At 46.2% G+C, this 22,279-nt stretch overlaps 1 protein-coding gene across 1 annotated transcript in view; it reads left to right on the plus strand.

Annotated features, from left to right (window-relative positions):
- brip1 (BRCA1 interacting helicase 1) overlaps positions 1-22,279 on the plus strand; it is a 52,432-nt gene that overhangs the window by 20,714 nt on the left and 9,439 nt on the right. Inside the window, exons 15-16 of the mRNA XM_080460219.1 lie at positions 14,647-14,806; positions 15,039-15,160. Of these exons, the coding sequence (XP_080316345.1) occupies positions 14,647-14,806; positions 15,039-15,160 (282 nt within the window). The remainder of the gene's footprint in view (positions 1-14,646; positions 14,807-15,038; positions 15,161-22,279) is intronic.

Genomic DNA, 22,279 nt, shown 5'->3' on the forward strand with positions numbered 1-22,279 from the left:
ATGTCTTGCTCTGGATCAGTTACCCCGGGGTCTCTGCTGCCCCCCTCATACACTGTGTCCCCAGCAGGGCGACTCCAGCTGTGTTGTGCCCTCGGCTGGCAGTTTCCTGCCCGTGGCGTGTGAGCAGGGCTGGTGTGGGTGTGTCCCGTCCCGTGCAGCGATACCTGGCTGGATTCCTGTGGCGGTGGGCTCAGTATCTGCTGAGGAGTGAGACTCTGGGTTTGGCCTCCTTTTGCTGAGCTGAGCAGTGGCAGAGCAGGACGGCCAGCCCAGGATGTTTCTTTATTATTGATGCCTCGTCGGAGTCGACTCTCCTTCTGCCTCCTTCTGCCTCCTACTCTCTCCTTCTCTCTCCTCTGAGCCCAGACATGAATATTTAATCTGAAAGATGAGGGGAGATGAAGGGTCGGGGTATTAATTGGAGCCCGTGGAGGCATCGCTGGTGCCGCCGAGTCCCGCCTGGTGTGTGTGTGTGTGTGTGTGTGTGTGTGTGTGTGTGTGTGTGTGTGTGTGTGTGTGTGTGTGTGTGTGTGTGTGTGTGTGTGTGTGTGTGTGTGTGTGTGTGTGTGTGTGTGTGTGTGTGTGTGTGTGTGTGTGTGTGTGTGTGTGTGTGTGTGTGTGTGTGTGTGTGTGTGTGTGTGTGTGTGTGTGTGTGTGTGTGTGTGCGCTCCTAGATCAGACCTGTGACCTTTCCAACATGTAGACACGGTTTTAACACTTTATGCCAAATAATGGTCAAACAAAAGCTTCAGCTTTAAAAGAACTTGAGTATTTTTGATGCTTTATTTAACAACCGTCTGCTTGATGCTGCATGTGTGCAACAGAAGGACCCTGGAGAACCACTGGTGTTTTATTAGACCTTTCACTTCTTTTACCTGGTCTTTGTAGCTGTTTGATGGATTTTTAGAGATTTTATTTTATTTTTTATTTTTTATTTTTTGCAGCGAACAGGTGGAGCTAATGCAGTGAACAAGTGAATGTGTTTTCCTTAGAAGTTTGTTGTCATTTCCCAGCAATGACTCTAAAACTCTCCTGTCACATTAATGCTCAAAACCCAGTGTGTTGGACACACACACACACACACACACACACACACACACACACACACACACACACACACACACACACACACACACACACACACACACACACACACACACACACACACACACACACTCTCCTCTCTGAGTGAGGGACCGCTGCTCCACAGGAGAGGCACTGATGGTTTATTAAAAACAAAAAAAAAGAGGCTGGTGTACGGAGGTGAATAGATGGCGAGGAATACAAGATGCTTTTAAAGCAGACTGAGATAAGGGCCATTAGTTGATGTCGCCTCGCTGTCTGCGTGAGGACGCCCCCAGCCGGCGCCGGGCTCGGCCGCCTCGTGTCAAATCAAAGTCAGAGGACAGCAGCGTCCGCAGCACCAGCCAGGCTCCTTCTGTCTGTCCGGGGCCACGCTATTCGTCGGCGCTGCCTCTGCCCAGTGTAGCGGATCAGTGCTGATGTTTTATTTGGGTTTTTACAGTGGAAACTTCAGGGTTATTGCTCTTTGACTAAGCTGGGCGTTTTTAGGAAGGCTCACATTGTCAGACTCAAAGGCTGATGTTAAATGGTGCCTGAGTGGTCTGTCTGCAGCGTCCCTCCTCCAGAGCTGACTGCTTTCTGTCAGGCTGTTTGAAGTGGAGCTGAGCTTGATGTGGAAACTGTTGAGAAGATGGACGTAATAATGTCAGGCTGCAAACTTTAACTGCTTGGTTATTGTCCTGGTTAACACTGCTCTCATAATATCGTTCATCCCGAGTTCCCACAGCTCAGAAATACAAAAGCTGTCAGAGTTTTTTCAGAAACTACTATTGGTTTAAACAATTAGCCTGTCATTAGCAGCTGTGACCTGCTAACTACTGCAATTGAAAACAAAACCTTTGTTGTTTTTGGTGCTCCGAGCCTCTGAAAATACAACGTTTCCCAAGGTGGAGCTTTTTGAAAACACTTTGTTTCTGTGCAAACAAAAGAAAAACGTAACCTTTCTGAAAATCTGCTCCTGGTCACCACGTTGGTAGTAACCAGTTGTTCTGCACATGCTCAGTAGAGCCAATCAGAACAAAGTTTCCTCCGTGTTGTCATGACTCCCAGTCCATATTCTCTTGAACTTGGTACTTTTATTTTGACAGTCACCGTAATAACAATCCAACTTGGTGGTCTGTCCACTAGAATGTCCGTGTTCTCCCATTGTTAGTGTTTAAAGCCCATTGCTCTCTGCTGCATTTGTGTGTGCTTTCAGTACTGAAACTAACAACAGCACCAACTAGTGGGCTGGCATGCCAACTACACCATTTTCAGTGTTTCTTCCTTTGCTGTGTAAACGGGCACCGTTTTGAAAACATTGCCATGTAAATGTGAAACAAAAACACACATAGGATGCGTTTCCATTTTTCTTTCTGGGGACAGTCCATCACATTAACAGCTAAAACATTGAGACTTATAAACTGGGATCACTAGTATATCCAGTAGTAATGTCAGCATGTTTTTAAACATTTTTTTGTTTTAGTGTCAGCTCGCAGTGTAACATCGTGGATCCAGACATACCTAGTTTATTTTCTACCTGAGCAGCATGTTTCTTTCAGGACAGAGCAGTTGTTATTTCCAGTGAAGGCCCTGCTGCAGCTTTTTTCTAGTGATAACAACACACTTCTGTGGCATTTGAGCTGTTCTTGTTTTTAACCCAACAACGGCGATGTGAGTCTCTGAACACTTTCTGAAAGCTTCTTCCACAGAACAACAGTTTTCAAACGCCGCTGTTTCTGAGTAAACTTTTCTGAATACCACAGGACGTGTGACTAGATGAAATGACGGCGTGTTTGTGAGAATTGAACAAAGTGAACATTTCCTCACATTTACAACACCATCATCTGCATACACAGACAACATTTCTCCATACAGACACTGAGTGGACTTGTACCATGACATTCAAACTGCAAACATTTCAATTTTATTCGACAGAAATGTATGAATCTGCAGTTTCCTGCAGATGGTTGAAATGTTCTAGTTTGCTGCAGATTAACGTGGCGTTACAGAGACGCTGCTTGGGGTCTGAAGACATGGCAGGCTGCTGACTCTGTTGATGTTTGCCGTCGGGGTGAAGTCACTTCGGTGGTGGTATTTTGGCAGCGTGCTGTTGTCACCGGCCTTGTGTCCGCGGTGTGTAGACACCAGGGGAAGGTGGCAGGTGGCTTCTTGCCACCAGTCTTGGCGTGATAGTTGCTGTGATATTTTGGGACTGAATAATTCACACGGCAACAACACGTCGCCCCTCGCCGCTGCGAAATGTGGCTGCATGTTTCATTAATGCCATCGCCTCCAAACCCTCTCCATAATTCAGCAGGCACTAGAGGAGCCGCGATGTGTCGCCACACAGCTCAGTGACACCGGGGACACGGCCAGGGAGGCCAGGGTGAGGCCGGATGCAGAGGAGGTGAAAGATGGGGAGATAGTGGGAGAAAGAGAGATGAGAGGAGTGTAAAAGTGGCAGGACTGCAGTTCACTGCCTCTGTCTGTGTCCCGGTGGTGGAGGATCTGCCCCACGTGCTGCCAGGGAAGGAGCATGAATTATTCACTCTTTGTTGTGGCCTCTTATGTGCTAAATACTGCTCATTCCCATTCATGTTGGCTGGGCAGCGCCACGGCGCCGCCTTCATGCCTCCTGATGTTTGGAAGTCCAATGAATTCACTTCAAAATGACACGTTTGTTGTTTTCTCAAATGGAGCTTCAAGCTCACGTTTCAGACACACACTGATCTCCCGTGGAGCTTCGGGGAGGAATAACCCGAGCTGCTGGGGCAAATAAAGCAGGTCAGGGGCAATAAGTCTTCTCTTAACTTCAATTAAAACGTTGAGAGTTTAAAGTTTTCTGTCAAAAAGTCCGACTGAATACACCTGAAAACTCAAACATGAGAAGGATGAAACTTCTGGCATCCAAATAACTATAACTTATTCCCCTTACATGAAACGTTATAACACCTTGTCTTAATTGACATATAGATGTATTTTATGCCCCCAGGGTAAAAACTGAGTATTTTAGATCATTTCAGCTTGCTAAATAATAACAACAACAATGATAATTGTGATAATAACCAATTTTGTTCTCAATCATTGACATAATCAGTAGTAATACATTTCTGTGTAGTATATTGTTTATCCATGAACAATATTATGATCATGGTTTCAAAGGTTTCATCATTCATTTAAGTTAATTGAATTAAAGAATTGAAACATGTATACCAGAGATATGCAACCGTTCTGACATCGGGAGAGTTTTTTCCACCAAATAAAATTAATACACACACACACACACACACACACACACACACACACACACACACACAAACTGTTGCACATTCCAGTTAACGAACCATAGAACATTTTTATTTAAGCGTCACCTCCAGCTGTGAAGTAAGACTCTCTTTAAAACATACAAATAAGATAAAAATGTTGATTTACAAGTGTCTTAGTGAAGCCGAGCCTCCAGACGGGCAGTGGAAGGGTCATGAGAGCAGATTGTCTTTGTATCTCTCCCATGTTGGCTCGACAAAGATAAACGTCTCGCATGTCCAGAAGGTCCAGACGGTTTTTTGACTTGGAGTCCAGTGATAAAACCAGCAGCTTTCAGCGGCCGGCCAGCCACAGTGAGTCTTGTGCAGCAGCCGGGGTTAAGGTGAGTGGAGATGCTGTGGGTGGAGGTTCCCAGCTTCACACCAGCTCTTTGTCAGATGTTGCTCCTGAATTATTCATTAAGCCGCTCATGTCTGTAATTTCTGTGTCTGTAATTTTCTGTGTTGAGTGTCTCACACTCTCATGGTTGAAAGGCTTTGCTGAAGGCGTTGGAGATGCGTTTGAGTGCACGGTAAAATGCTGCGTTTCACACCTGCAGCCATGCAGCCGGGCTCATCCCACTGTGATGCAGCCTGCAGCAGGTCGAGTCGACGAGAAGCTCACACCAGTAAACGTCCAGTACATAGTACAGTCCACCAGTCTGCCTATTGTGGCTTTATTCACTGGACTTTATTTATTGCTAAATACATTATTTAGTTTTGGAACTTTTTTTGCACATGGAGACAGTGCCGATAAGAAAGCATTATGTTTTTAGAATATGTGAAAATCTTCTTACTCATGTGACCACAGTCTGATGTTTTGGTTAAACCTGCTCGGGTACGTTTTTCTTCTTTTCCTCTAAAGAAGGAATTATCTGAATGCTGCTGCGTTTAAAGTCCCACAGAAACTTGTTGACCATCTGGAGCCACAAACCCGTCGTGTTTTTCACGTTTTAAATATACAGTGGTACTGAGTCCTGATATGATACTTTAAGATACTAACATAATGATATAGTAATTGGGGTGGTATTGACTCCTCAGCACCTCTTGTGATGGATGACAGTCGATCGGCTCAGCCCGACTCTTCAGGTACTGATAAGTTAAACGATTAATTCAAACTTGAAGTTTAGTCTGATTGAACCTCAGGTCAGTTTGATCCTCTGTTCAACAGCACGGATTCATTTCAAACTCATATTCTGAAGTATTTTATAGCAGAGCTGGTGTCACACCAACTGTTATGGTCACTGTCAAAATAAAACTATCAAATTGGATTATTATTACGGTGACTGTCAAGATAAAACCACCAAGTTGGATTGTTGTTACGGTGACTTTCAAAATAAAACGACTAAATTGTATTGTTAATACGATGACTGTCAAAATAAAAGTACCAAGTCCAGGAGAGGATGGACTGCGAGTCATGACATCACGGAGGAAACTTTGTTCTGATTGGCTGTACTGAGCATGTGCAGAACTACTAGTTACTACCAACGTGGTGACCAGGGGCCTCATTTATAAAACCTTGTGTAGGATTCCTACAAAAAATATAAGCGCGCCCAAAAGCAGAAAATGGCGTGCGCTCCAAAAAAATCGGATCTATAAAACCGTGAGTAGGCACAACTGCACACACTTTCCTTTTATAGATCTCAGTCCACCTGGAAGGTTGAGTTCAGACCCCGCCCTCAACACGCCCACTTTCTACCATAAATGGTCCATGCAAAGTGCCTCGTCAATAATTTTGCAACTCAATCAGCCTGTTGATCGCTGGCATTTCACGCTAAATCCTGACAGAAAAGACGATGAAAAGCAATTTTACGGAGAGAGAAATAGTTATTGAGGAGGTGGAGGTCAGGAGAATGATAATATTTGGTGTCATACTAGTGGAATCACTAATAAAAGAAAAACAAGCGATCGGCAGCTATATAGTGTGAGAGCTACAGAGAGATCAGTGACTGCAGAGGTGGAGAATAAGAATCGGATATGAAGGTGGAGGCCAGAGGAGGATGACATCATGGGGGAGAGTGACACCATGGGGGGCAGCACCAGAGCCCACTGCTGGACCCCAAAACAGCCCTAATGGTTGTGACGGAGAAGGAAGGAGACATTTTGGTGGAGCCACAGCAGACCGATAAAGTTCAGTTGTATCTGTTTATTAAATGTATGATGTAAATATTTGAACAGGGACTTGTGAAAAGGCTCAGTGGACTTTGTGTTTTATCCTCAGTCACTAGAGTTGGAGGCGGAGAGTGACGAGGAGGTCATCTGTCTCCAACAGCAGTACGTGTGCATGACTGTACTGTGAGTGGCTTTTATCAGGATTTACATCCATTACGTAAAAATATACTAAACTGTATCACGTATGTATGATAATAAAATAAGCAATATAAAATCTAAAAATATCTTTATTTTACATTTAACCGATTGGTAAATCATCTCAATTGCAGGTTTTTTTTTGCATGAGACTTTCCCAGAGACTCACTTAATTATACTGTGTACGTACAGTTTAGTATATTTCTACGTTATTGCTGTAAATCCTAATAAAAGCAGCTGGACTAGAACAGACGTCCCCAGCGACTGGAGACAGCCAGGCAGTGTGCGCTCCCGTGAACAGGAATCAGTTTTTACACAACACCGGGGCATCCACACTGCAGCTCTACTCACGGCTGTCATCGCACTATTTATGTGTTTACTCTGAAATTAGACTGATTGTTACACACTTTGTCACAATTGATAATCAACAGTTCTATCCACCGCTCAGTAGTAATGTTCCACTAAAGAAACATCTATACCACTGCAGCTTGGCTGTTTATGATTATGTGGATCTGTAAGTCTGATTTTTGAAGATATTAAATGTATGAGATGAATCTGGCTTCAATTCTCCACATCATAATCAGCTCCGTCAGGTTCCCCGTCTACAAAATGTGCGTGCGCAGGGTTCAGTGTTTGCCTACAGGTATGCACATTCTCCCGCAAAGTTTATTTTTATAGATCATAAACTTGGCGTGGGAAGTGGCGTACGCATCTTTCAGGACCCGTTTTGTGCAGAAGCGGCCTTTATAAATGAGGCCCCAGAACATTTGCTGGATGATATATTGTCCCATAAATTATTGCAGATAAACAATGTTACTGTCAAAATTTATTTTACACCAAATTAACCATTGATGTAATGATAATGTCATAATATTACAAATACACCATTTCAAATGCAATAAACTTTTATTTCTCATTTTTACCATTGTAGTTAGAATGTCAAGAACTTTTAGAAATTTTAAATACAGTGGGGCAAAAAAGTATTTAGTCAGCCACCGATTGTGCAAGTTCTCCCACTTAAAATAATGACAGAGGTCTGTAATTTTCATCATAGGTACACTTCAACTGTGAGAGACAGAATGTGAAAAAAATATCCAGGAATTCACATTGTAGGATTTTTAAGGAATTTATTCGTAAATTATGGTGGAAAATAAGTATTTGGTCAATAACAAAAATTCAACTCAATACTTTGTAATATAACCTTTGTTGGCAATAACAGAGGTCAAACGATTACTATAGGTCTTTACCAGGTTTGCACACACAGTAGCTGGTATTTTGGCCCATTCCTCCATTGCAGATCTTCTCGAGAGCAGTGATGTTTTGGGGCTGTCGCCGAGCAACACGGACTTTCAACTCCCTCCACAGATTTTCTATGGGGTTGAGGTCTGGAGACTGGCTAGGCCACTCCAGGACTTTCAAATGCTTCTTACGGAGCCACTCCTTCGTTGCCCGGGCGGTGTGTTTGGGATCATTGTCATGCTGGAAGACCCAGCCACGTTTCATCTTCAAAGCTCTCACTGATGGAAGGAGGTTTTGGCTCAAAATCTCATGATACATGGCCCCATTCATTCTTTCCTTAACACGGATCAGTCGTCCTGTCCCCTTAGCAGAAAAACAGCCCCAACGCATGATGTTTCCACCCCCATGCTTCACAGTAGGTATGGTGTTCTTGGGATGCAACTCAGTATTCTTCTTCCTCCAAACACGACGAGTTGTGTTTATACCAAAAAGTTCTATTTTGGTTTCATCTGACCACATGACATTCTCCCAATCCTCTGCTGTATCATCCATGTGCTCTCTGGCAAACTTCAGACGGGCCTGGACATGCACTGGCTTAAGCAGGGGGACACGTCTGGCACTGCAGGATTTGGTTTCCTGTCGGCGTAGTGTGTTACTGATGGTAACCTTTGTTACTTTGGTCCCAGCTCTCTGCAGGTCATTCACCAGGTCCCCCCGTGTGGTTCTGGGATTTTTGCTCACCGTTCTCATGATCATTTTGACCCCACGTGGAGCCCCAGATCGAGGGAGATTATCAGTGGTCTTGTATGTCTTCCATTTTCTGATAATTGCTCCCACAGTTGATTTTTTCACACCAAGCTGCTTGCCTATTGTAGATTCACTCTTCCCAGTCTGGTGCAGGTCTACAATCCTTTTCCTGGTGTCCTTCGACAGCTCTTTGGTCTTGGCCATAGTGGAGTTTGGAGTCTGACTGTTTGAGGTTGTGGACAGGTGTCTTTTATACAGATAACGAGTTCAAACAGGAGCCATTAATACAGGTAACGAGTGGAGGACAGAAGAGCTTCTTAAAGAAGAAGTTACAGGTCTGTGAGAGCCAGAGATCTTTCTTGTTTGAAGTGACCAAATACTTATTTTCCACCATAATTTACAAATAAATTCTTTAAAATTCCTACAATGTGAATTCCTGGATTTTTTTTCACATTCTGCTTCTCTCACAGTTGAAGTGTACCTATGATGAAAATTACAGACCTCTGTCATCATTTTAAGTGGGAGAACTTGCACAATCGGTGGCTGACTAAATACTTTTTTGCCCCACTGTATGTACAACAGGGGTCTCGATACTCGGTCCTGGAGGGCCGGTGTCCTGCATGTTTTAGTTCTCCCTCTGCTTCAGCATTCCTGAATCTACAGGCCGATTCATACACCATAAGAACAAGAAGAAAGTTCCGCACTGCAGGGTCCTGCTGAACGAAACAAAGTCATTTTCTTTGGCCAGCTCCCTCTGTACAGTACATCAGTACGCTTTTGATGGTGGATGTGTTGAAGGCCACCAGCAGCCTCTGCTCCAGTTTGTTCTTCCTGAAGACCCTCAGGAAGAACTGCTGAGCTTTCCCCATCACTGCCTCAGTGTTTGCAGCCCAGGTCAACTCCTCTGATAAGTGAACTCCCAGGAATCTCCCAGGAAGGAGACCACGTCCCCGTTGATCCTGCAGAAGTCTATGAAGAGAAGAGACTTGGTACTGGGAGTCTGTCTCCTTAGCCAGGTTAGCATACCTGCTCGGCAGCCCTGCTGCTGCCTCCTCTCCCTCCTCCACCTGCGGCGCTTGGAAGAGCCGACAACAATCCACGGAGCTCCGGTGGTCGGCAGATGTTCGGATGTCACGAGTCTGAGACTTGGGAACTACGTTGTGTTCCGATATTAATCAGTTCTTGTCTGGTGTGAAGGAGCTTTACACAGCATAGCTCACAAAAAGATACAAACGAACACGGGACCGTGTACACCAGCCAGCAGCGGACGCCCCTGTGAGCTATAGGCGTGCCTGATAATCTCCACAACCCAATGAGAAAGGAGTTGTGTAGCGAGGGCCAGACCCTACCGAGGGCCAACAGGTTTCATATGAGTGCGACCCGGGCTCTGGGGGTCCTGGGGGGCCGCTGTTTTGGCTTTCCAGCTCTAGAAGCGCTGGGGGGCAGAATAGGACCTTGTGACCTCTGGTCCTGAACCAGTCTGAAGCCCTGCCGATTAGCTTCAGTAATGGATTGGATGTGGCTGAAAACTTCCGTCCAGCAGAAGCTCCAACTCCAGTAGTCACGTGCTGAGTGGCTTGTCTCTAGAGTCCCACCAACTGCTGTCTAGTGCGGTTCGCCTGTGCGGTGGGCTCGAGGGCCTCAAGGGCAGCCAAACCAAACAGTTCCCTGGGAACCGCCAGTAACGTCCCACGGCTGGGCTCCAACAGTTTGGACTGTGCCAGCCAAACTTGAGGCTGGGTCTGAACCAGTGTGGACATCAAGCGGCCGAGCCCCCTTGACATTAAGGCAAAAGCCTGCAGAGGCGTGTCCATTAAGCCCTGTGTTGGTTGGTCAAGGGGCCCCTCCTCCAATGACGCAGCCAGACCCAACAATAGGTGGGACAGAGAGTTTCCGATGCGACCCATTCGTGCATTTGACACTGGTTCGCGGGCACCGGGTGTTCGTCCTCAAAATCTCCTCAAGGTGTACAATGAGGGAGGCAATAGCCGGTTCCATGGCCGGTATATGTCCCAGGCCGTCCGTCTGACGTCTGCCTTGAATAACCTTTGTGTTGGTCCAACAAGCGTGTAGCCCCTTCACGTATTCTTCCGGAGGGGGAAAAGCAACAGGTGCTGCAGTCGATGGGTGTCGGAAGAAGGCACTGGAGGGTGCCTGTCGTTACGTTGGCAACTCTACTCCCAACAGGCTATGGGCGGTTTTTATCGCCACAGCCACAGATTCCTCCCCCGTGTCTTGAGAGCCCGCAGAGGTATGGGAGCCTGCCTCGGAGCTTCATACATCATACATCATAATCCCTCTGAAATTGGGTAACAGAAGCAGCCCCGGACCTCACATCGTCATCGTGAGATGTCACTTCCGGCTCCCGAGGAACGATAAAATTGTGGCTGGCATCAGCCTGAAGGTTCTGAAGAACCTTCATTTGAGTCAGCTCCGTTATGAGGTTGTCCACTTTACAAGCCAACCTGCCAGAGTCCTCCTCTGATGAGGCCTGGTCTTTGTAACAGAGCGGTCTGCAGGCTGGTCAGGGGACAGCTGGCCAGACTACATGGTCTCCCAATTAGGAGGTTCCTCAGAATTGGCCAGGCGGGCAACGTTCATGGACCGGGGCATAATCATGCAATTAGTGAACAAAATTAATTAAGCAGTACTGTTTGTAGTATTATACTACTGTTCTAGGAAGTCACATCGATCAAAGACTCCAAATCAAGCAAGCCGAGCGCAAGTTTTGAGATTTCTTTTCACACAACTGAACGTGGTGTCACAAACCGGGTCAAACAGAGCTGTCACTAGCGATTCGTAACTGGCTCTGTAACAGATCCAATATAAGTAGACTGCTGTCGCTTTTTATAAAAATAAGCACGCAGGCGTAGAAAAATTATTCCAAACTGAAGCAGCTGTAACGAGAAACGTGATAAACACAACCAACAGGGCTTGTAATCAACCAAACACGGCTACAGCTTCAAATAAAGTACAGCGAGCCAGGAAGCTACAAATATAATCTACCGAGCATAACACATCGGCGAAAAACACAATCAATGGACTCACCAGATGTTGAATTTCTACCACTCGGCTCTGATGAAAAGTCTGCAGAAACACCGCTTGTGCAGCCCTTGGAGGGCGAGATGATCGCAGCTCCGATCGCAGGTCGCAGTTCTACAGGCAACAAGCAGCAAACAAGTGGGAAGCAGTGGAAATCAGCAATATCATGCCGACAAACCTCACATACAAACCTGCGAGCCAGAAGGTGAAAAGGGACTGAGCTTTCGGTGTCACGTGACCATCAAGACTGACGCAAGCTAGGGGGAGGTCACAAGTGACTTTGTTGTCATAACATTCTCGATCTGCGTAAGAATGATCATCCAGTGCTTAAAGCCTCGCCTCTGGCGTTTTGACGGGATGAAATGGAGCCCAAGCTCTGGTGCTGAAGCCGATCGGAGAGTGAACGCCCCTGTCATCCAGCCTGTTTGGAGACGAGGAGAGAAAACAAACACTGTGCATGCGTAATACGGCGATATATCGAGGCTGAAACCATTATTGAGTTCATGTCATTTATTGTGCGATTGATCCCGACAGGAGCAGCAATTCCGCCGTCTGCAGAGAGACCGAGCTCCAGCGTTTTCAAAAAGTTCCACTTTGGGAGCAGTTCTAAAACAATTTGCATGTTCTGAGCACCATTACTGTGTAAACGGGCACTAAACATGCAACGAAAGTTAGTTTTGCGGTTTCACTTGAAATGGATGTTGTGTAGGCGGGGCCTCTCATTCTGTTGAGACGGCCTTTTGAGAACGATCACAGTTCGCAATGCAAATAGAACCGGGCCAACTGGACTAGGTCATATGTCTTATGAGACGTTTCGTCCCTTATCAAAGTGTCTTCATGAGTTCATTGAGTTGTTGACCTTGCACTGAGATGCCTCTTAAGGTTCATAGTCGGATCAGTGAACACACATGAAGAGTGAGATTGGTGGTGTGCGATCGTATGGACCATCAGAACAACCCCAGCAGACACTCATCAGTGGTGGTGTGTAATGCGTGTTCATAAGAAGCTCTGGAGCAGTGCTAAACAGAAAGCAGGCCAGCCTCATGCCACCTTCAGTCAAACAAAAAGAACTTTGTGCTGCTGGTTTGTACAGATTCAGTTTAAAATGGTCTTTTGTCAGACTGCCGTCCCCTCAGGACGTCTGTGGTATTTGAGTTTTGTTTCTCCTGCCCTCGCAGGCAAATGGTCAGATCTGTGTCACTGGAAGAATCCTGATAACATTGATGAACTAGTTAAACTCTTATGTTATTTAGTGCTAAAAGTGCACCTCTTTCTGTGAAGTTGTGTCTGAACTGAGCCGTCACGTCGCTCTTTTCCTCCGTGCTCGTGTCCTTCTGGAATCGCCTCCTTTCCAAGTGCAGCCTGGCAGATAATGGCTGTTTTGTTTAGTGGTGGATCGTCCTAAAGTACATAACATGAATTATTCAGCTCTCGCTCATGATTGCACTGGAAAGCAGTTACGGGGCAAACCGTTTGTTGAGTTGAAGATGCACGTAAGGGGGGGTCCTCGTCGATGTAACACTGCATATTTAGCCAATGTGTCATGTTTTATTGATGTTAACGTCCCGACCTTACTTGCTTTAGGAGGCAGTAACCTGATAAAATCTTTGCCATGCTTCACTTCACCACAGTGAGGCACCCTGGCATGCAGCACACCATCAGCACTCTGCTCTTGTTTCCTGTCCTCTGCTCCGCTTTTTCCTCCGCGCTGCACAAAACCCGCCGAGTAAACAGCTCCTGAGCCGTGTGAGTTTTTGAGGAACACTTGAGCCGGTTGTTCGTTCACGTAAACAGAGAAGATGTTGGTGGATGCTCCTCCTTGTCCCCCTCCTCATCCTCCTCCTCTGATGTGACTGAAGCTTTTCAGCTCGACACTATGAGCCTGGTAGGAAGTTTTCTGCTGACTGCAAGAAGAACTTCTGTTTGACCCTCCCGACACATTTCCGAGCCAGTGGAGCTTCTTTTTGATTGTGAAGGCAAGCTTATTCAAGGATGTAATCTGTAGAGCGCAGACATGAGCGAGGCCATGCTAGGATGAGGGATTTTAGATCAATGTGCCTCCCCGGAGAGCTGATGACTTTTTGCACTGACAATAGTACGCTAACAGTGATTTTATTGCAGAGGCTTGAAATACAGCAGCTCTCCGCCAAGTGCAAGTGAAGGAAATCACAACTGCTTCAACATGAACACTTCTTTGTTTCAGACATGGAAGGTTGTATATAGTGGTTGGTCTAGTTCCACCCTGTCCTTCAGTTCAGGCTCATCAACATGTACAATATACACAAAAGACGGCTGAACTGTGATAAACATGGTTTCCATGCACAATGCTCTTAACTGGGATCATAGAATGACTTCATTGTCAGTTTGGGCAGCAAAAGCAAAGGCACCGAGCAACAGGTTTTAATGGAGCTGACGCACGAGTCCATGTTTTCTTGATACACCAGAGGGTAGATGAAAAAAGATCAAATTTGATGAACTGTGATGAAGTCAGTTAATGACTATTTATTGTCTTTCCTTGTCATTTGAACACTGAACGCTCATAAAAAGTTGTCAGGAGTGTGTTTGGTGCAGATGACCTCTTCACTTTTAGCTTTCTATAGGAGAGAAACTTTTACTTTCTGGTAGCTTCGATAGCAGCCAAGAAAAAGCAACATGTGGCCCGCAGAACAAACCCGCCAAGGTGGGGTGGATCCAATCTGACTTGCGAGCTGAACCTGGTGAGCAGATGTGTAATCAAGAACATATTCATTTTCAATGAAAGTAATTGCTGTTAGCAGTTTGAGCACCAACACTGTGATGTGAACTTTTTCAGGATGATGTTGTATTTTCCAGCAGAAGCTCAGGGAGAACCGTGGAGTTTGTCTTGACATGCTGTCCTTCCACTGAGATCAGGTTGGAGTGTTTGGCTTCTGGACCAAGTGACTGACTGACTGATTCGTTTCAGATGCTGGACAAGCTGAGAGACCGATGGACCAACACGGGTCTGTGGGAGAAGCTAGAACGTCACAAAAAGGTCATCACTGAACCCCGCGGCGGTCCCAAGGCCGACTTTGAGGAACTGCTTCAGATGTACTACGATGCCATCAAATACTGTGAGGGCAGAGGTGAGACACCTGGACTGCAACTGGACTACAGCTGAACTAGGGCTGGACTGCAGCTGAACTAGGGCTGGACTGTAGCTGGACTGCAGCTGGACTACAGCCGAACTAGGGCTGGACTGCAGCTGGACTAGAGATGGACTGCAGCTGGACTGTGAGGCTCACTGGAGCAGATGCCAGCAGTGATCCTCTCAGCTCCTGTGACGGTTACTCTCATCCACTCCCTGGTTTGTTGTAGATGGTGCGCTGCTGATTGCCGTCTGCAGGGGCAAAGTGAGCGAAGGCTTGGACTTCACTGATGATAATGCCAGAGCTGTGGTCACCATTGGAATTCCCTTCCCCAACATCAAAGATCTCCAGGCAAGTACCATCAGCAGTTTTCCTCACACCAAATTTTCCAACGTCCTGTGACCAGTAACGGTCGCGGTGACAAAACAGAACGAAAGTTTTGCGTTTTGACTTCGTTGTATCTCTTCCTGTATTTTACCCTCACTCACAGAGGGATTGACCTCCTCCTCCTGCAGCTCGCTGCCATTCGTCTTATTCTGTATTGGGTCGTCTTGGTCAGCTCAGTGATCGTTAGGAACAGTCACCATGTATCACGTCGACCTCCTCCTCCTTTTCTTCAACACTTTGGATTGCACAAAGACAAATAAAAGGAGTCAGACCTCACAGACGTGCACGCTCATGCACGGCCTCACCAAACATCCCTTTTTTGGTGATCCGTGAAAAACAATCCCAAAGCGATGTTGCCGTGTGTGCCCTCGTCCTCAGTAGATAAAGTTGACCTTTAAGTTTGAGTCTGCACCTCTCCTCCCGTTACTCCTCCTCATCCTCCTGTCAGAGCACGATGGCGCTTTCACTAACCTGTTCTGTCAGAGGAGCAGGACGTGTGGCTGATTGAAGCTTCCCAGAGCCTTTCACCTCGGCCTCAGCTGTCAGCTTCACCTCTGTCAGCTCCACCAGGCCTCGTTTCTTCTCTACATCTCATTTCACACCGTCTATTCTTTACATTCTCAATGTTATGTCAGTTTGTAGGAAACAAGTGGATCAACTGAAGTGTGCTAGAAGATCATTATGCTGAAGTTTGTACTGAACTCATCAGTCGTACTCCAGCTGTGTCGACAGTGATTCTATGTGGGTGGAGACTGAAATACCAACATCCAACATTACTGAGTCTCTGGCCCCGTTTACACATCGATCGTTTTTGTGTTTTCATTTTGGAAAAATTTTACTTTTCCATGGCAACATTCTGAAAACAATGTCTGTTTTCAGGGCAGCAGCATAAATGCTGAAAATTGTGTAGTTTTCATGTTAGTCCACTAGTTGGAGCTGTTGTTAGCTTTAGTCGTGAAAGCACGCACACATGCAGCAGAGCACCATGAGCTCTAAATATTAACACTGGGAGAACATGGACATTCTAGTGGACAGACCACCAAGTTGGATTGTTATTACGGTGACTGTCAAAATAAACTACCAAGCTGGATTGTTATTATGACTGTCGAAATAAAACTACCAAGTTGGATTATTATTGCGGTGACAGTCAAAACTACCAAGTCCCAGGAGAATATGGACTGGGAGTCATTACACCACGGAGGAAACACTGTTCTGATTGGCTCTACTGAGCATGTGCAGAGGAACTAGTTACTACGGCGGCAGTGTACTATCAAAAAGTTCCACCTTGGGAGCCATTTTCAAAACGTTGTGTTTTTAGTGGCTACGAGCTCTGTTGTTGTAAAGGGGACATTTGCGTTTTCACTTGAAATCATAGCGATGTACACTCTTACAGAAGGCTCCCAGACTGTACGAGTCGAGGTCAGAGGGTTGGAAAAAAAAAGGCTCCTTCAAATCTCTGCAGAACAAAAAAAGTGATTGTTTTTGGTTGAATGAAGGAAAGAAACATCAATTGTAGATTAATCTTTAACACGTTCAGTAAGTGTAAAGAAGTTTAGCTTTAGTGCTTTAAAGAGCTTTAGTGATTAAAGCTCCAGTTTGACAGGAAAGTCACAGATTGGGTCTGAGGAGTCGGCTGATAGATTAATTGGTAGAGCAGGCGTTGTATATATGTATTGGATTCATGTGGAGACCAAAACTACCAAATATTCCAACAACAGAGTAGAAGACATGACAAAAGAAAAGAAAGTCAAGAGCTGTAAAAGCTGAAACAGTATTTTCTGTAGCCTGAACTGAACCCTGTAATCCTCCATGGCAGTGCTCGTTAGTCTGCACGGTCAGTGCAGGCAGAGATAGGGGCGGGGCTTTGACGTGTTCGGCGCAGCAACACAAGAGAGCACCAACAATGTTTGGAGATTCTTTAAAATTCATGACGACAAACATAAGGCAGTAAATTATGTCAATTATGAAAATTATTATGTTTATCTGCCAAATAGAGTTAGCTCAATGTCACTCATCAGTGGCTCCAGTAGTGTCGAGCCGTGCTACATGCTACGTGCTAAAGACGTCAGGCTCGCACACCAGAGATGCTACATGCTAAAGTAGCATCGGCGTAGCATCAACTCAGGCTGATGGAGGTGACGCAACGTTGACACGTGGCTGGTGGAGGTGACGTAGTGTCGACACATGGCTGGTTGAGGTGACGTAGTATTGACACATGGCTGGTGGAGTTGACGGAGCGTCAACACAGAGGCTGGTGGAGGTGATGAAGCGTCCACACATGGTTGGTGGAGGTCATGTAGTGTCCACACATGTCTGGTGTAGGTGATGTCGCGTCCACACAAAGGTAGTTCACAGCAATGCAGCCTTCATACTTTGTTTGCATATGAAGTATAAATTAGGCTTTATGGCATTCAATAACTACTTGTATCGGTACTCTATCAGTAAGTAGAGAAAGGTTCGTACTTGTACTTTACTTTAAAAAAGCAGTATCAGTGCATTCCTAGTACATCCTGTATATATGTAGGTTCTTAGGTGAACTTGTTGGGAGGTAGATGTACACATACATTATGCAGGTAGGTAGATATGTTCTTAGTTATATAGGTAAATGTGTGTAAATTGTATATACATTGTGAATGTTGGCAGATGAGATAGATGGATGTGTTTTCAGGTAGAGATCGACTTAAAGAGTTAAAGTTTGCAGTTTAGAAGGCATGCATATTGGTCAGATGTGTATGCTGGTAGATCGGCTGGTGCACCTCGATTGGTGTAAGTAGGTATCAGGTATTGGATTTCAAATTATGTGTGAAAATACATTTTTGCTTGAAAGATGATGTATACAGTTGGAGAGGCGTCTTTTCCCCACCAAAGCTTCCTGTTAGATCGTATTCTCATAGTAATAACTGTGACATTGTGAAAGTGGTGTTTTCATACGAGCTTCCTGCGAGGAGCCTGTGAAATGAAGCGCCTTCTCTGGGAAAGAGCAGGAGCTGAGTGGTTGGAGCACCACAGGGAGGGCGGAGGAAGCCAGAGCTCGTTAGAGCCAAGGTGGAGCTGACCAAGCGTGAAGAGGCTGTGCATCTCTAATGACATATTGTACGCTCCACATCAACAGCCTTTGTTTGTGCGCGACATGCAGAGCTCCACAGAGAGCTCTCGTCTCCTGTCAGAGCTGCATGATCAGGTGAGCTAGGCTGATGGAGGCTGACGGAGGCTGACGGAGGTTTGGACTGTGCCCACTATCCAGCCTCCTTGTTCACCACACAAAAGGATCGAGGAAGTGCTGTGAATTCATGTATGTTTGTAAACCAGGCACATCTTCATTTGCTCCTGTCCTTTCATGCACTTTGTCCTCCTCTGCAGCTCTGCATGTTTGGCCCTCCTGCCCCCTCACTGTGGCCCCCAGAGCCCCGGGGCCTGTGTTTGGCCCTCCTGCCCCCTCAGAGCCCCGGGGCCTGTGTTTGGCCCTCCTGCCCCCTCACTGTGGCCCTCAGAGCCCCGGGGCCTGTGTTTGGCCCTCCTGCCCCCTCAGAGCCCCGGGGCCTGTGTTTGGCCCTCCTGCCCCCTCACTGTGGCCCCCAGAGCCCCGGGGCCTGTGTTTGGCCCTCCTGCCCCATCAGAGCCCCGGGGCCTGTGTTTGGCCCTCCTGCCCCCTCGCTGTGGCCCTCAGAGCCCTGGGGCCTGTGGTTGGCCCTCTTACCCCTCGCTGTGGGGGGGGGGGGGGGATTGAAAAATGTTGCTTGTTTCAATTACTGACATTTAGTTAAAACGCTGTTAATTGATTAGAAAGCCCCAAATTAGTTTGATAATTTTTTTAATGGAGTCTGATCTTTAACTATTATTGTATTTAATGCATCCCGATCTGTTCAGGTTTAACCTGTTTTCACCTTTGAAGTCGACACGTTCTCACATTCACGCCCCGGTTCTCCTGGAAAACCGGCTGCGAGATGGTCAATGTGGCACTGAAGTACTAAGTACCATGTGCTCAGTCACCTGACAGCACATATGGACTCCGACATAAGATCTGCTTGGTGGTGTGCCACTACACCACAGCCCCCCATGGTGAGGACAAGAGGTGTCGGCCGGTTTGAGCAAAGCTGCATTCCCAGACAGGCAAAACTCACAGACGCTCCAACCCCGAGCACATAGCGTGGCATTTTACTGGCCTGTTGCGTTATTGTGACGGAGATCAAAGGTTGAACTTGGAAAGTCCTCTGCAGAGAAAAGCCTGCCTCAGGTGGCAGGACGTTTGAGTTTTTCCATCAGCGTGTTTGTGGGACGAGCAGCCACGTCCTGCGTGAGTAAGTCAAACAATAAGTCGTTTTAACGAGCAATAAAAAGACGCTCACCACTGATAAGGCATCTCTCAGTTTAATGATGGGCTCAGTCAACCTTTCTGGCTGCTCTCTATTAAACTCTCAGGCCTGCGAGGAGGGAAGAGTGGGAGTGAGCGGGATTGAGGAGGAATTCAAGAGCTTGGAAATGATTAAAAAACCATATGTAGGACATCTATCAGCGACCCTATCAGCTGCTGAAGGAATGCTTCATACTCCATGATCACAACTTTTACTGTTTATATACCGAACAAAAATATAAATGCAACACTTTTGTTTTTGCTCCAATTTTTCCTGAACTCAAAGACCTAAAACTTTTTCTATATACACAAAAGGCCTATTTCTCTCAAATATTGTTGACAGATTTGTATAAATCTGTGTTCGTGAGCACCGAGATAATCCATCCCACCTCACAGGTGTGGCATATCAAGCGGGGGGTCATACTGACTGGTTTTCTGAGGTGATGATCGTGGATGAATTGCACAACAATGTTGTTAAATGTTGTGTTTACTTATTTGGGTAAGTTCATGATCTTTAAGGGTTTATTGGCTGAAAACGCGGGACATAACTTATATTTTACAAGTAGTATAAGTTCAGTGGACTACAGTTTCGCTCTTACAGCAGACAGCATTGGTAATCTGCTTGATTGGAACATCATTACTGCTACTCAATCTGGAAAGTTGAGCTTTTATTTTGACATCACCCAATATGCAAACCATGGCAGGAGGACAGCCCACACAAAACCCTCTTCACTCCTGGTTGCCCACCCACAACTAATAAACCAAACTAAACTAGATGAATTAACTAACTACATGAACAAAGCAACAAAACACAACACAATCATTCCCAACAATACAAACCTAATATAACCCCCAATAATTACATCTAAAACACGACGGACAGAAACTCCCATGATGTACTGCAGCGATCCGCTCTGTGATCCAGGAGTGAAGAGGGTTTTGTGTGGGGTGTCGTCCTGCCATGGTGCTCTTAATGATTGGTGAGTGTCAAAGTAAAAGTTTCTGCCCATCACACATTTCATGAGAGAGTTTCCACATGTGTTTTATTTTCTGTATGGCTTGACACTTCTGAGACCATGAGAGACTGGTGCGGTTTACTGTACTTGCGTGTTATTTTGCCATATCCTACTATACATTGATTATGAAAGTAGACTTCTACAAATATCAGTGTTTATTGAAAGTTGACGCTGCACAGCTCGAGGGACCAAAAAGCTGTGGGTTGCTGACCCCTGTTCTAGACATTTTGAGGGTCTCAACTGTTTCTTCTCTCAAGCCAAATGTGGCTCAGATATGTGATAAGAAGTGCAGGCAAGAGAAACTATGTTCAGATAAGCCGTTCATGATCTTCATTCAATGTTCCATTCATGTTCAGGACACATCATGTCCAGAAGAAATCATTAAAACTGTTAATAATGACATTTGAGCATTTTTTGTACAACTTTTTTTGTGGGATCCCTGATGCGGCCCAGCCTCACCCAGACTCTGCCTCCAGCGGCCCCCGGGTCAATTGAGTTTGAGACCCCTGGTTTAACCTGTGTCATAGAGAACAACTCAGACGGCTGCAGGTCGCTTCCGTGTTCTTCGCTGGACGCTCTCCGAGTCATTCACAACCTGGCCTACATTTTTACCATACTTTCTGTGGTGGGACCGCGCTGACAGAGTTGAGCCTGGGTGCGCTTGCCGTGCCGTAACCTCCTGCTCCGCCGCGCTTTGCCACATACTGCGCGGTGGAACAGCGGCTTAAAGTAACACAAACTGAAATATTGCAGTTGAAAGTCGCTATTCAATATATAGTAGAGTGCGTCAAGAACAAAATACCCAAATAATTATCAATGTAAGTCAAAATTGATATCCCATGGAGGTCTGGATTTGGAACCATGGTCAGTATAAAAGTGGAGAATCACATAGCAGGCTGATACGACAGCCTGCAGTGTGATTCTCAAGTCAAAGTGAGGCTCAGTAGTGTGTGTGGCCTCCACGTGTCTGTATGACCTCCCTGCAATGCCTGGGCATGCTTCTGATGGGGTGGCAGATGTTCTCCTGAGCGATGGCCTCCCAGACTTGGATCAAAGCATCAGTCAACTCCTGGACAGTCTGTGGTCTAACATGTGGTTGGTGGATGGAACGAGACATGATGTCCTAGATGTGCACAACTGGATTCAGGTCTGGGGAACGGGCAGGCCACTCCATTCATCAATACCTTCATCATAGAAGAACTGTTGACACACTTCAGCCACATGAGTCCTGGCATTGTCATGCATGAGAAGGAACCCAGGGCCCACTGCACCAGCATCTGGTCTCACAGTGGGTCTGAGGATCTCATCCTGGTACCTATTAGCAGTCAGGATACCTCTGACGAGCACATTGAGGGCTGTGCGGCCATCCAAAGAAATGCCTCCCCACACCATAACTAACCCACCTCCAAACCGCCCATGCTGGAGGATGTTCCTGCAGCAGAACGTTCTCCACAGCATCTCCAGACTCTGTCACTTCGGTCACATGTGCTCAGTGTGAAGTTGTTCTCGACTGTGAAGAACACAGGGAGCCAATGACCAATCTGCCAATATTGGTGTTCTCTGGCAAATGCCAATGGCCTTGCACGGTGTTGGGCTGTAAGAACAAGCCCTACTTGTGGACGTGGGCCCTCATCGTACCCTGGTGAAGTCTGTTTCTGACAGATTGAGCAGAAACAGGCACATTAGTGGCCTGCTGGAGGTCCTGTTGCTGGGCTC

This window comes from Lipophrys pholis (genome assembly GCF_963383615.2).
Source record: "Lipophrys pholis genome assembly, chromosome: 3".
Classification (NCBI taxonomy): Eukaryota; Metazoa; Chordata; class Actinopteri; order Blenniiformes; family Blenniidae; genus Lipophrys; species Lipophrys pholis.